Consider the following 16,685-nt stretch of genomic DNA (forward strand, 5'->3'; position numbering starts at 1 on the left):
CCTCATCAGTTTAGATTTTTTTTCTCATCAGTTTAGATTAACTATTATGATAAATAATAAAATATTAAGATTTTCTTTAGATAAGAACATCATTTGATGGATATTCAGACGATTGCTAGTGCCGATACAGTAGCCATCTAGTCCGAATTAAATAAAAATCTGAAAATTATTTGGATTATCCAAACAACACTCGATACAGATTAAAAAAAATTATTAAAAAGGATAAGATTGCTACAGCAGATGCAGTAGCCATCCGCTATCAATGAATTTAAGTTCTCAAGATTGTTTTGATTGGCCAAACAATTTTATATAAAAAAAATATTTAGTAATTAAAAAAAAATACCATTGATTGAGGGATCAAAAAGAAAGAAAAAAATTAACAAAAATTTATATATAATTTTTTTATAATATCTGAATAATTAAAAAAAGAATAATATCATTTAAAAAATTATTTTTATATATCTAACCCCATGCAACGTGTGGATTTTCGACTAATTTATATATAAAGGAAACACGCTAGCGTAAGATGATCAGGTGCTGCACCGTCCTTTTTCAGACAAGGTTATGAGCTCCTATCCGTTTAGCCAGCATCTACAGGTAAAAGGAAAACAAAGGCATTGGAGGAGTGAGGACCTTTGTAATCAGAGAATGCACTGGGTACATTGGTGGTTGGGGGAAGGAGTACAGCTGCATGAAAGAGACTTGCTTATGCAGTCTATCACCAGAAAACCAGTAGAGTTTGGACCGGGGATGATTTCTTGACGATGATTGGATGGATAACAAATGCCCCAACCTTTCTTAGATATTCACCCACTACATTTCGCGTATAGCACGGCAGCTGTCTCATTTCAAGGTGACTCATATTTATTGAGAAGAAAATGGACCGCCCGACTGCGTTGCAGCATAATATACCATACCGTACCTTTTTTTTTTTTTTTTGGTTTACTGACACTGTGAATAATGTACCATGGAGTTGAGAGAGAGATTGATATCTGATTCTGCTGGCTGCATTTGAACCCGCTTCAGCCAAGGTGTAGGTGTAGCATCACCACAAAGAAGAATAAGGAGGAGGAGAACAATTAGGGGTGAAAAGGGGTAAAAAAACTAATTTAACGGTGAGCAAATGAATAGGTCAACCGGAGGAAGGGGTTGTGTGCATGTCTGCCTAATTTGGAATGCCATCTAGGAAAACATAGCTAACCAAGGGCACAACTTGAGTGGTCTCCCTTCTCCAATGCAGTACCTCTAAGATAGGCATGCGAAATTGTGGAATACGTTCCTAACTTTGCACAGTAACCTGAGCAAAATGCGAGTTCTAAAAACATATAACTGGTATCCCACCACCTGCTTCTAGTGTCAATAATGCATATCCTGAAGAAGGAATCACCCTGGATAACTATATGGATATTCTTCTGCCTTTCGTTCCAATGCAAGAAGCTTCTTTGAACCATAACTAAATTGTAGAAAGACAGATACCCTGAAAAATTAAAGCACAAATTAACTGACCTGGAAAATGGTTGCAACACAGGCTCATTAAGATGTGAGACTAGCTTATAGCTCATGACTTTGAAGGAAAAATGCTGAGGTGGCTAGAAGTCACAGAATCATTAATTTGTAACTTTGGCAGTTTAACTGTTCTATATTTAGGGGAAAAAAAAACCCATTGAGTCAAAAGACTGCAAAATGAATATAAAGAAAGGTGACCACAAACTAAACAACTCAAACACAGATAGTCCTGTGAAGTCCTTCCCCCACCTCCAACAAATGAACAGAGCATAGGAAGGAGAGGGGTGGCTGGGTGGAGTGTGCACTTCCGTGTTTCTGCATCCAATTCAGTAAGGAATGTGAAATCCCAAACTTTGGTTAACATTCATGGTTCATCAACAGAAGAAAGATACGATCTCAATAAGAAGTGAAGAGATAATATGGTGTTGAAGGAAATGAACACTAGTTAAGAAACTTTTGATTATCGGTCCTCCCAAAAAGCATCTGTATTTCACATGCTGGACAATATTCGTATATCCTTGAGGAGATGATGTGCCATTCAAATGATGCTATGGTACAAATTAGGAATAACAGTGCAAATCAATTGGCACTATGGCCGCACACAAAAGACATCCTTAGCTTCTGAAAATGATGAGGGTGACCCATTGAAGGTTAGAAGAGAATACAGTCATGATACTAGCCATACCCAAAAAAATAACAGATGACCGAACAGAGACTGCATAATAGGGAAAAACAGCAGAAATAAACTACTAACTAGAGAGGAAGAAACCAATGAAATAACAAAAATTAGGAAAATGGGGGCAAAAAAGGCTTGGACTAAGCTAACAATATAGCACAATGTCACAAGTGCTCTTTATCTAGAAGATGAATATGCTTCAGTGTAATTTTCTTAGGATGTTGGATTGCCAAAAGGAGATAATGACGCGATCTCTTCAATCTTAATACACACCTAGGATGGGGTTTGATGTAGAATATAGGTTATACAACTCTGCCAAGGATCAGAAAGATCTACATTCTCAGTAAAGATATAGCAATGTCAAATTTTTTGGGTGAAAAACTTACACACAGTTGCAAGACATAATAAAACATACTCACGTTGTTCTCCAAATTTGGCTCTAATGGCCCTAATTAGATCAAGCTATAAAAGGCCTAAGAATAAGCATCACAAACAATTACCTAACCTTGACAACAGCAAGGATTCATACAGCAGCTTAAGCACAAAGATTCATCTTTTCTTATTGATAAAAGGGGCTACTCTACTTGATATCTTTTCCATAGCGTAGCATTATATACGTGGTGTATGTGTTATTTATGTGCATGATTGGATGCATATGTGCATTATCTTTCATAACAACCAAAGATATATCAATGTTGTATAGTAAGAGTGGCTATTATGGTGAAAAGAGGCAGATAAACAACCAAAGATATTAGAGCAAAGCTGGGAAAAAAAAAGACAGTTTCACAAAACTCCACTATTTTGGGACAGATCATTATAATACTAAGTCTAGCATCCCCACCAAATTCCCAACATCAATGAATCTCTAGGTCCAACTTCCAAGCAGAGACTTGAAAAAAGAAATAATAAAAAAGACAAAAATATCCTACAGATAATTATAACAACAGGACACCTATGGGTTTCCAAAATTGTTTCCTGCTTCCTGTACAAACCAATAACAACATGATGCTACAAGTGCTTGGTATGAAGCTTAAAAGTGCCTCCCACATGACAAAGATCCATCATCTCGCTTCAGACTCTCCAAGAAAGCTTATCAATAATAAGGTGTGAATTTGAGTCACAAAAGAACATATTAGCTACACTTTCCAACCAAAGATTCACAGACTAGAGATTCCCAAAAACCAACTGTGAATCCATGCCATTTACTTCAGCAGCATGTTAGTTGACCAGACAAGCTTATATGGAAATGTTGATTGATAAACCAAAGTGCTACAATAGACTAAAACCTGCAACCCCAGTCTCCAAAAGATAGAATGTCCTTGCCACCTGATAATGGTTTGCATGAAATGCCAATGTGCAGGGGTTAGAAAATGGCAAGAAGTAACAAAACAAGCCTGATGTCAGATTTTAATGCCTTGGCCTACTAATTGTTTAAATAGTAATTTAGTTTAGGACCAGAGAATCGCTGATCTGATCTGACCTCATGTTTATGCCAGCATACATTCTGCAGCTATTGTTAAACCTCGAAGACCAGTGAATAGCATGATTCAAAAACCTCATTAGTTCACTAACGATTGTTCTATTTGTTCAGTCCTGGAGTGTTCTTGGATGAAGGTAATAACTCTGCATTTTTGTTAATTGAACAAAACACAATATTGTAAAATTTTTAGTGTATTGAAACGCAATGTGTTGTGACTTATGCTCTACATGATGTGAACAATCTTCTTCAATTTCAAAATTATTAAAACAAGAACAGAATTTCAGCTTCATCATCAATGGTTCATCACTGAAAGGCATTGTTTCAGCACAATTTTCCTTCTCACATGGATGTCATCTTTTCGAAAAGTTTGCTATGACTGTCTGATTGACTTTAGATCTTGGAACTCACGATGGATCAACAATCCCATTGACTCATCTTAAGATCATCTTCTACCTAAGCATTAAAGAAAGAATCTCAGATACCAATAGAGAGAGGCAAGTATTCAGGGATTGAGATTCTTTCCTCCGACTAAAACTTTAATCTTGTAGCAAACTCCTCAACAAATTTTGTCTGCCCTATGGCTCCTTGCCAAAATCTACAGCAACTGATTCAATTCTTCATGTCAAATCTTCTAATTCATGTTAATTTATAACCAAAAGTTCATATGCTTCTTTTGCCATAACTTTCATGACTCATTTAAAGAGGTGAATCAGCCCCCTAATTTCTTCATAAGTCGCTTCAATACAAATCTTTTATTAGTTCATCAAAAACACTCGCATTCCAAGTGAATTCTCTATTTATGTATTATCATTTCCCTCATCACAAAATCTTCTTCTTTTGTACATACATATCAAGCTTAAAATTCAATTTCTCAGAATCTCCAGCCCATGAATAGGCCTCTTCACCTCTTCTTGCTGTCGCATCACCAAAGAGCAATTATAATTCCTCATCATCTTGCTCCAAAATACATTTGAGTATCTGACCATCCCTAAGGCAATTCCTAATTTTCCCAGAAGCTTAGGTCGGCTGTCGAACCAGAAGTGAACAACAGTGCACATTTTCTTCCTAACTCCATGTGTCAAATAATAGCCACAAAATTAAGCAAATTATAGACAAGTTGCGGACTTGCTTGACAATTGAGGCTGCAACTTCTTTAACTAATTTTAGCAGCACCATCGACTCAAATGGTCTCTGCAATCACAGAAGCCCACTGTCAGCTGCTACATTCCTTGCCAATCCATACCACCACAATTACCTGCTAGAATGGGTAATCAGCCAAACATCTTACATCAATTTTGTCACTTGATGAAGAGGGAAGTGCAAAAGATATGAAATGAGATGGGAAATTAGATGAACACCTCCTCAAAAAGAAAAGGCAAACAGCAAGCAGGAAGAAAACCTGTATTTGGAAGATATTCACTAGGCTTCATAAATTTGATATTTGATGATCTCACTGCAAATGGTTGTCCTTCATCTATCATCTAATAAGTTTGTTAGTCAATGGGTCGGCAGCCTAAAAGTCATAGCATGACCACAAAATGTTGCCGTTGACATGTCACTAAAAGATTATAACTCCTAAACTGTATGAAACAGGATAACCATACAGGCTTGAAGCACTAGTTTGAAATTTATGTCGTGAAACATGCATTCATATTAGTGCAATGTATGGATGATGTGAGAACATTTGTCTCCAAGATCTATTTACATTCAAAGATGCAAGTTAGTTAACAAAAGTATTCAGTGGAAGCTAATTGCACTAGCTCAACCATAATAATTCAGCCTTTTCCCAGCTACTTGGGATCAACTTTATGGATCCTCATTCTCCAAAGCCTAGCAGAAAAAGGAAAAAATAAAATCCAATTGACTAAAGAAATTGTAAAACTGAGAAAATAAAAATTTCAAAAATTATATCAAGAAAATTTTTATTGTAGAACCAATTTTGTTATCTTTCGGGGCAAGAACAAAGTACTAAAGTCATCAGTTCTCTTAAGGGCCTGTTTTTTTTGCAGGTAAAAGATTTGCTTGAGAATCTATACTTTTCTGAGTAAATGTTTCTCAGGCAATATTTAGATAAGAAAATAATTTACCTATGTTATTTTACACATAGGAAAGTGGCTTCCGAATTTGTTATTCATGTTCTTTTACATTACTACTCTTCCGGATAAGTTGATAAAATTTATCTATATTTCCTATGATATCCCTTATGCTTTTTAGATTTGACTAAGTTATTAAGCATTAAATGATGGAGACATTGAAAATGAGGATTGGTGTTTTAGGTACAGCATTAAATGCCTACTTTACTGGCTAATGGAAAAATGATTTAGCCATTCCCTGGATGGGTAAAATTTTTCTCCATTTTATGGGTAAATTTGTCCATGGTAAAGTAACTTACCCATCATGAAAAATGTGAGAACATGCGTAAGTCAATGAAAAAATTGACCAATTTTTTCATGATATTTACCCACAAAAGAACGACCCCTAAAAGTTATCATGAAAACAACAGGTTATCCAAGGTCAAAAACTGTTGGGCAAGTTTACATGAACCCTGAACTCTCTAGGAAAAAGGGTCGTGGAGTTCCACTCAAGTAAGATCAAAGCAGCATACATCAGCATTGAAATTAAAAAAAAAAAAAAAAAAGGAATTGTTAGGTCCAGAATGCTGTGCAGCAAGTATTCACCCATCAAACAGCTATAAAAACAGTTATACATTTTGATCTGTACATGGCCCAAGAAAATGGATTAATAAATAAAATTATTTGAAATAATTGTGGATGCTGTGCAGCAAGTATTCATCTATCAATCAGTTATAAAAACAGTCGTACATTTTGATCTGTATATGGCCCAAGAAAATGGATTAATAAATAAAAATCTTCAATTGTGGATGGATGACTAATGACTACGATCATGTTCGGACCATGTCACTGGAAGATTTCAAACGGCTAGAGGAAAAAGGAGCAATGCATTAAATATTTGACAGAATCAAATCAACATCATTCATGTACCAGATTTTAATACATATGCCCAAAATAGGACCATCATTTTGGTCAGATAGGGGTACACAGAAAATTTATTAAAATAATGTCATCAGCAACATAGTAGCATTGAAAATTTTTCTTGCAGTAGCCAACGTTGAAGAATTTTAAATTTCTGAACTTCCTGAACCCATAATTAGCTCACAAAGTCAGATACATGGTAAGGTTCCAAGGCTCTCCTTGACCAATTCTGATAGCATGGCCCTACCTAACAATGTGGACTGCTCTCCAAACCCAAAGTCTTCCACCTGGGTAGATATTCTGTGACCAAGAATGTCAAGACTAAGTCCTTAACAGGCCTTGTCTGGAGACCATGCCATACTAGCATAGTACTATAGTAGTATATCCACGCTAGACAGGCAAGCCACATGGCAGAAAGTAGAAGCTTTTTTGAAAAGCATAGAGATTATGAAGTAAGAGTACATGTCCACGGCACCATGGAAAATGATATTCTGAAAAGTCCATTGCCTCTCTTATAAGGAATCTGGTCAAGGCCTACACATTGCTAAAAGAAGGAAGTGGAAGAATCTTTGACAACTTTTTTCTTTTAACACCATGAGTTTGAAGCAAAAGACACAGTAGAACTGGGGCCAGAGCTTAGCTTACTTTAAGAAAAGTTGCAAAAATTGAAGGATGAAGAGACAGTATATTTACATGGCCCAGTAAGCACTACCCTCATGCACATGAAAAGGCAAGTTCCCTTTCAATCTACTAGGACAAAAGGAACCTTATGGATTTGAGTTGCCTCTCTACCAACAGTCTGAAGAATTCTCGTTTGGAGTAAGTTGTGCATGAGATCCCTACAACCCAATTGCACTAAAAGGTTACCTCACATGAAAATTGGAATTGAAGAACAATCTTGTCGAATTGGAAAGGAAATTGCTTCTCTTTTTGTTCAGAATTTTATACATCCATCACCTCCAAAGAGATGGAAAATTCAAAATGATGTACAACAAACACTAGAACCAATGCTCGTAAAAATTGATTAACTCACCGAGCCTTCTTACGGGACTTGAATGAAAACCCACCAGGTGGTGATGGTGAGAATTCCAATGGAAGGTTTGGTGGCTCAGACTGGCCAGTAAGCATTCCAATTATCTCCTTGGTAGACGGTCGGCAGGCTGGAGACCTCTGAAGGCAGAGGAGGGCGACCGTGATGCAAAGAAGCACCTGCTCCCTGTCCACAGCTCGAAGGGATGGATCAACAAGATCAAGAAGCCTTCCTAAGTGAGCAAGGTGCCGTGCCCATGAGATCAGGTTGGCGCGCTCGAACTCAGACATGGGAGATGCTGTCACTTGCAGTGGGCGCCGGCCTGATACAAGAACCAACAGAAGGACACCAAAGCTATAGATGTCACACTTTTCCGAGAGAGGTCCGCCACCACCATACTCAGGGGCAACATAGCAGACAGTGCCCCTCATGCTTGGGGTGCTGCTCACCGTGCCACTCTTCGGGATATCCCCACTTGCCCAGTCCTGGCTACTCCTCCTTCCAGTGGTCCTGATCTCCCCACTGATGCCCTCCATCCACCCGTCCATACTGGTCCGGCTGCTCCTGCTCCAGCTCTTCTTCTTCCTCCTCTTCCTCCTGCCTGAAGGTGACTCAAGGCCCTCATCTTTCTGCCACCATTGTTGCTCTCCTTTCTCAATATTGCTTTGGGACTTCTGAATTGCTCGCCTCTTTTGCTTGTTGGTGAGTTCCTCGCAGAACTCCTCCCGCCACCACTCCCTTGGCGGCCGGCTCTTCTCCTTCTTCTTCGACTTCTCCTCATCCAACGAAACCCACCACTCCATTCGCCGCTGCTGCTTCTTTCGCTCTGACCTCCCCCTCCTGACGGCTTTGGCAAGCAATCCTCTGCAGAAGCAGCTGAAGCTGTAATCCAATCACTCTTAGGCCTCTCCTTCTTAATCTCCGAGCGAATCCATTCCATCACATAGTCCTTGACACCGCCCCCAGACTCGGAATTTGCTCCCCCACCAGTATCCTGCCGCCACCACCAGTCCTTGCCCGGCCCGCTCTTCTTCCGGCCGCCTCTCCGGCTACCGGAGGCTGCAGCATCCTTCCCACTATCCACACTCACCCTATCGAATCCCCCTCCTGTCTCCGAAGTGGATGCCACTTCCAAGCCCACTGCAGTCTCCACCGGTGATGCCGTGGTAAAGCCCTCATCTTCCTCTGGAGATTTCTCAGGAGTTATGACACCATTTCCACCACCATTAATTGCTAACCCTCCACATCCAATTGACTCCTCAAACCCGGTGGTCGTCGTGGTGCTCTCGGCCGTCTCTCCCATGATTGAAGCATCATCCTCTCCTCCTCCCACCGCTGACTCCTTCCTATCATTCGGAAAGGATTTGGAATCACCGGTCACGGCCTGATTCAGCTCGATCTCAATGGCCACCTCATTATCGCCCAAATTGGAGGCGGGGGCGACGGCGACGGCCGGGAGGTCGTCGGCGACGGGGGTCTGGAGGCGGGCGAGGCCGAAGTCAGCGATCTTGGCGGAAAGGCAGGCGTCGAGGAGGATGTTGCTGGGCTTGATGTCGCCGTGGATGACCGGGGGGTCGCACACGGCGTGGAGGAACTGGAGGCCGCGGGCGATGTCGAGCGCCACCGAGAACCGGCGGCCCCAGTCCATGAGCTCCGGGCACCGCCGGTCGAGCAGCGCGTCCTGGAGGCTCCCATTGTGCATCAGCTCGTACACCAGGAGCAGCCTCCGCCCTGTCCCCGCGCCGGCGGCGCAGGCCTCCACCACCACCTCCTCCTTGTCTTCCCCCCGCCACCGCCGCCACCGCCGACGGCGGCGCTTCTCGTCGGAGCTGCAGTAGCCGAGGGGAGCCACCACCCATCCGCGGTCCGGGGAGGATCCCATTGCAAGCATCTTGCCAGCGAGGGCGAGCTCGTTTTGGAACTCGCGTTCCCCCTGGAGGGAACCGGAGTCCATAAGCTTGACGGCGATCTCCTGGCCGGAGGGGAGGGCGCCGCGGAATACGGGTCCGAACCCGCCCTGGCCGAGCTTATGGGAGGGGGAGAAGGAGGCGGTGGCGCGGCGGAGCTGGGAGTAAGCGAACTGGCGGAGGGGACTCGTCGGGGGGGGCTTCAGATCTGCGGGGGCGGTGGGGGCAGCACTGCCGCGGGCCAGGCGGCGATATAGGAGCACGGCCAGCACGGTGGCGGTGACGGCGAGGGCGGTGAGTGCTGCCGCCGCGGAAACTACGGGGACCAGGATGGGGCGGGGGCGGTGATGGTAATGGGGGAGCAGGGCGGCGGAGGGGTCTGGCGGGTCCGCCGGCCCGGGCGGGAGCCTGGATGGCATCGCTCCAGATAGCTTCTAGGGGTGGCAGCAAATTATATAGCTCAGAAGTTAAGGAAAAAGATGTGGAAAAGGTTCTTTTCTATCACTGCGCTGCGCCCTTACCTCTTATTTAAGTCATCATTGAGAGAGAGGAGGAGGAGGAATGGGGGCTTCTTCTCTCTCCCAACGACAGAACCAGAAACCATTTGGGCCACTTGGCTTTGCTTCCATTTCTTTCCGTAATAAGTGATAATAATAATTTAATATGTAATTAATGTGGAATGATAAATGTAGAAATGTACGCTTATTTTTTGCGTGACCTATTGTGAGGAAGCTGGTAAGTGTATCTTTAAGAAAGGATTGTTCAGATAAATACACTTTATGGTCTATAATAATTAATTAAAATCAATAAAGTTTCGTATTGCGATCGAGTTGGATCCGTATTCCTACAAGTAGGTTTTTTATCGGATCAATTGAGCACAAATCTCCTGCACGACACCGTAGCATGCTATTTATGGATCACATCACAGTCATCAAACAACGCACGTTGTATGTATATGATATGGCAAACGGCCGTACGGATATCCACGGGTGCACCGCGCGGCACCACTGTGCTCTTTTTAGTTACCTATGATGTAGCCACCGCTCGCCGGTACGATGTCGAGTGGGAAACAGAGGAGCGAGGGCAGGAGGCCGGCTCTATCCTTCGCGCGGAAGAAGGATACATTTCCCTCACGGCCACTGACCGTTGAATCATCCATACTTCTCTATTACTGGTCGCTTTGACACCTCTGGTGGATGATCCAACGGTCGATGGTCTCGAAGGAACGTGCATCCTTCTTTTCTTATAAAGGATACAACCACGGCTCGAATGGGTGAGAGGGTGCTGGCTTTTGTTTGGCCTTTTATTTGGAGTGGGGCCGGGATGTAACGAATTCCGGGTGCGCATTGCAGAGCCTGACTTAAAAGTTATCACTTTTATTTTTTCCGATAATATAAAAATTATCACTTCCACGGAGCGTAATGAATCGTTCATGTAGCTTGTCTCCAATAATACGGATAAAAATTTCCTAATGAGATTACAAGAGTATATCATCTAAAGAGATTTTCTTGTCACGCTACGTTCACCATCTCACACTTCTCAGAGCATGCATAATGTAAATCAAAAATTGCAAAAGATAATACATAGTTTAAATCATGATTTTTCTCATACATGGTACAAATCCAATATTTACGCATATCTAAACTTCCTGGCCTGTTGATATATATCCAATAGTTGACGGATACACACTTATGGGATATTTGGTTTGTAATTGAAATTGAAATCGAAATTAGAATAGAAATGGATGGAAATTGGAATGGAAATGATCAAATCATCAGAAGTATTTGGTTTATGATCGAAATCAAAATCGAAATGGATGATTTTTATTGTTGTTATTTGGTTCATATAAAGATAGAAATCGAAATCAACTCAAACTTTTATTTTTATTATTAATTAAAATTTTTAAAAATTAATTATTTTAAAAATAAATATTAAATAAAAATTAAACATAATAATAGTATCTTTAAATTTTTTTAAAAAATTATTATTAAAAAAATTAATCATTAAAAAAATTTATCATTAATATGTATCTAAAGGACTTTTCTGGAGTCTTTCAGGGGCTTGCGGAGTGCTGACGAGTAAGATCGTCGAGCTCTGCAGTGAACCCAGAAGCTTCGCATAGATCTCGGCTCAGCTGGGCATTGTCTCGAAAACTTTGAAATCATCCTAATATCTTCTGTCTCTAGTAATCTCTCAAGTTTAAAAGTCGTTCCAGTACCAAAACACATCCTTCCTCGCTCCCCCCTCGTCTAGCTCTACATAGATGCACTCCTCCTCCCTCCACAGCACCTTGAACACCAAGGTACAGGGGCCAGCTGAGGGTTAGGGCCACCACCATGGTGAGGAGGTAGCCAAGGGGGTTGTTGAGGTACTTGCTGTACCAGAGGAGGGCAGACTTGGTCTTGGGGATGAAGACCTCGTCGCGATCGAGGGAGCCAGTGTTGGAGTGATGGCGGTGATGGCTGATCTTCCTGGAGAAGCAGAGGACGAGGAGAGCGGAATGGAGGACGAGGCCAATGACGTCATCGAGGAGGGAGGAGTTGGAGAAGGCGTGGTAGCCGCACTCGTGGGCGATGACCTAGATGTCGGTGAGGACGCAGCCCTGGGCGGCCTAGTAGAAGGGCCAAGCGACGAGGTAGAGCAGCAGCTGGGATAGGACCGGGATGATGCCGAGGGCCACGTAGAGGAGGGTGGCGGAGATGGCGAGGTCATGGACGACGTAGGAGGAGGAGCGGAGAATGGAGTGCTCGAAGCAGTGCGAGGGGATGGCCTTCTTGATTTGGCCCAATGTGATAGAGGCTTCTCCATCGGGGGACCACCGACGGCATTTCCCTCTCCGACCTTCATGCCCACCCCATCATCGACCTCTCCATCGACAGCACCGACAAGGTCGACCCGTCGCTCAACCTCATCAACGGCCGCGGCGGCTCCCTCCTTCCCGAGAAGATGATAGAGGGCAGATGATTTTTTTTTTTATCGCATTCCAGTGGAATGAGATTTGACTCTATTGGGATGAGTTCGAGTTCGAATATGAAAGAAATGGATCATTCCCATTTCTCTTTGTAACAAGAATCGAAATAGAACTCCCTCCAACCAAATAGTTGGAATGGGAGTCATTTTGATTTTTATTTCAGACTTTAATTATCCCAACCAAATACCTCCTTATTACTTTACATATACATACCTTATGCTTGAACCTAAAATCAAGATAATGCATAGTTGACCAACATCATTATTTTGTTAACACATATTACGTATCTAAGCAATACACAAAAGAGCTCCCTTCGTACCTCAATCATCTTGGTTTGACTTTCTATACTTTCTTCTCAAAGTGTCTGGCTATGAGCTCAATCCGTTGTTCATCGTTTTATCTCGACAAGACGAGGTCGTTGATGTCAGGAGGTGGAGGCCATAGTTGATGACATAAAGACTTGGATTGCCAGTAAATTTCAGGCCTCTAGGTTTGTTAAGAAGAGAAGAAGGATGATTGAGGAGAGATACATATTGAGGTGGAGTTGGAATAACAAGTTACGACCAGCTGGTGGAGTTCTCAATGTTGTTACTTAGCTCTAAAGATATATTTGGGATGATGCTGGTCATTCCTTCCCGTAGGATGTCGTATCTATGATTAGACGTACTGATCTCATCATTATGCATATCTTTCTAGAGGTAAATACGGCGGTTAATTAGATAGCAATTTTTGTTGCAGAGCACTCGGGATCATTTTTTTGAACTGACATGTGAGATATCTCTATTTTTTAAAAAAATATTTTATTTTTTGATTATCTTGGATGTATTCATACTAGAAGCGTTTGAATTATTCATCTTATAAAAAAAAATATTTATCAAAAGAGAGAAAGGAAAAAAAAAAGAAAGGTGGAAGAGAGAATTGATGGGATGACTTCACCACGAGATTATCTCTTTCCTTTTCCTATACATGGAACTTGATGTGGTTTCTTGGTATCAACACAAAGGAGAGCACGGAGACCTTACACTTGTCACTTGTTTGCAAGTAAAATATGAGTAGCATTCCATGTTTATGATGCTGATTCTCTATTTTCGACATTCGTGATGCAAATATGCTCATTCAAGTGCAAGGATGGCATGCTGGCACAAAGAGCATGGTGCTTTGATGGAGGTTATTATAGTAAGATTGATGTCTTTCAAAATATCGATCTATCTTTTTATCAATAAAAAACGAAAAATATTGGTCTATCTTGCACTTTAAACATTGATTGTAATCATTATGTCCACAATTTGGCTCTCATGCAGTGTTAAATAATGTTGTCATTAACACATGCAACTAGCATTTGCACATCCTTGAAATATTTTTTTAATATGGACTACTTGATGAAATATGCAATGTGGATAATGTTATCATTCTAATATAAAAAGTGTGGTACTTCATGCATTTTGCTCTTACAAATCATTATATAATTATAGGAATTCATAAGTATTGCCATGGCAGTGTAATTAATGGCCTTTTTATAGTTTCAAACCGTGGCTATTGTTTATTCCAGATAACGGTAGCATCATAACTAGGGTAACATATGTCTAGCAAATGCCATGAATGTGCCATCCTTACGAGGATGGACATTTTTTCGTCCTTTCGTCCAAAATCGTCCAACTAATCTCAAGTTCAAAAGTGAAAAGAATGAGGTCCACATCCAATTATTGTTGGGATTTAGTTTAGCATTTCATCTCCTAAATTCATTGATGAAGCGGTTACAAAACATCAAGAGAGACATCTCAAATATCTTGGTTAAGCTAATTTTTAAAGATAAATAAAAACGTATGACTTAAAAGAAGAATAACGTTTAACCAAGTTCCCTAGCTATCCTATTATTTCTACATCCAGTGTTTTTAACATCATTGTTTCTCACCCTCCATCAACAGGAATCCGTTTCTAAATCGATTTTTTCCTCCTGCTTTCCAGATGTACATCCTAGCGTTGTTATTGCCCGCGATGGTTTAGGACTTAGAACTCCACAAACTTTGCTTCAAATATGGTGATAATTCGCTTATATCATATCATATCATATATACATATGAATCTAAAAAATTTAAGCTTCTTACCATGAAGCATATTCTCTTTCAAACACAGGAACCATTCATCAAATAATTTTGTGCTCTAGTAAATTGGATGAGGCTAATGTAAACTTCAACATTATGCAATCCTACAAATAATTCTTTTATATCCAGACTTGTGGGCCAGCAACCTAACATGTGAATGGGAGCAAGGTTGTAGTATCCGAGATCGACAAAATTTAAGTACTTAAAACCGGTCCACGTCTGTGATGTGGATGCATGAGAACTAAAATAAGCCAATGCAAATCACTTAAGTCGCTTCAAAATTCAAAATGAATCGTACCATATCTGTCATCTCGCATGCAAGTGAATGCATCATAAATTGCTAGGCACAAAGCTCCCGGGGCAGCACGGCATTCCCATGAATGGCTTTAGGTCTATCAATATAAACGGCACTCATAAACTAAAGAAAACGACATGAGTTTAATGCACGTTTCTCAGAACAATTATCCTTCTCATATTGGAAATTTTTCACCATTTCACCATCAAGATTTCAAATTACGTCGGTGGCAATTACAATGCCTCGTTCAGGTTCCAGTCCCCTACCAAACGCCTCGTCTCCTATTCTGCACCGTGGGGCTGCATGCATCGGGTGGTCCAATGATGGGTTCGAATGCTTATTTGAAGGGTGACTTTACCTTGATCCAGCTCAGCCAACCTGTCATAATGATTAATTAACAAGTATTTAAGCTAATATTGCAAGCATTAATGAGCATTAAGACTGACCAAAATTGCACATGCTCAGTACCTCTCATCTTAAATAGATGAATTTTTTTTTATAAAATTGAATTTATTAAATTATTCTAATAAAAATATATCCATGTGAATCAAAAAATAAAATATATAAAAAAAATCCGATGCAACAAATTAGAGAATGATTCTCATATGATTAGCAATATATATGCCATCTAATCAATTATACTATTAACCTCTCTATAAACATATTCCACATCATAAGCCTAAAAGAAGGAATCATTCTCCAACAATCTCATTGCAATGAATGAAAATTAGTCTCAGCAGTTGTTCGATTTGAAACCTATCCAATCATTATCAACGTGTCATCTTCAAATATAATATGGGTCGCCTTCAAATGCATCATTGTAAAGTTCAAACCTTTTCCAAATAGCATGCAACTCGGCCATTGGGACTATCATCTCAAAAAGTCGGACTCCCCTTGCAGCTATGGGCAAACTTTCCAACATACATCGAGCCAGCAAGATGAACATCATGCCACGCCATATGCACCACATTGAGATAAAACGTGGGTTGCATGGTCAAAGGGTCCCATCTAGTGATGCATGCGTGCGAGTCCCACCTTGCCTGCTAGTTATATTTTCACACCTTAATTTCAATTGTTGTTTGCTACTGGGATGGGACAACAACATGGCGACATGCCTCATCAAGGCACATCACAGAACATAGCTCCACCTATTGTGTGGCTTAAAGAACTCAAATACCTATCTTATATATACACCACATCATCACATGATTCAAGAAAGACCAAATCCCCCTACTTTTCAGTAAACTAAATAACAAGTAAACTGGTATAATAATATACCCTATCTTATAATGGCAAGTAAGACCATGTCATCACATTGACAGATAGTCCTCGAATCCAACCACCAAGTCAAATATTTGGTCTTCTTAGCATGTGGTCTGTCCTCCTTGTATGCTTTGCGTCCTCTTGACTTCTAGTGGATGCTGCCACTTAAGCATTGGTTAGGAGGACCCATTCAGACAAGGCTAAAAGTAGGGGGTTTAGACTTAATTAGGAATGGGAGAAGAACCTTGGGGAAAGAGAATGGAAGTGGGCAGCATCATGTGAAAACCCCGAGTTTCCGCCACCAAGTGTCGGCATCGCTGGCCCGTGACTTCTTCCCATCTCCTAGCTGCGTTTATACTTTATCTTTCCTTTTTCTTTTGTTATTTAGATAGTGGGGGAGTGGTGTGTAGACTGTAAACGAGAGTTCTTTCTATTTTTTTATTTTTCCGGAGTGGAAAAAAA

General features: G+C 40.9%; 1 protein-coding gene and 1 pseudogene across 1 annotated transcript; both read right to left on the reverse strand.

The window, feature by feature from the left end:
* Positions 1 to 1,330: 1,330 nt before the first annotated feature.
* On the reverse strand, positions 1,331 to 10,221 carry LOC140857223 (receptor-like serine/threonine-protein kinase At2g45590). The gene is given in 3 exon segments (XM_073255944.1): positions 1,331 to 1,477; positions 7,689 to 8,521; positions 8,524 to 10,221. Coding segments are annotated over 3 exon segments (2,415 nt in total). The 5' UTR covers positions 10,012 to 10,221; the 3' UTR covers positions 1,331 to 1,383.
* A 1,553-nt stretch (positions 10,222 to 11,774) lies between these two features.
* Positions 11,775 to 16,538, reverse strand: LOC105043230 (fatty acid desaturase DES2-like; annotated as a pseudogene).
* Positions 16,539 to 16,685: the final 147 nt, after the last annotated feature.

Source organism: Elaeis guineensis, chromosome 4 (assembly GCF_000442705.2).
Source record: "Elaeis guineensis isolate ETL-2024a chromosome 4, EG11, whole genome shotgun sequence".
Classification (NCBI taxonomy): domain Eukaryota; kingdom Viridiplantae; phylum Streptophyta; class Magnoliopsida; order Arecales; family Arecaceae; genus Elaeis; species Elaeis guineensis.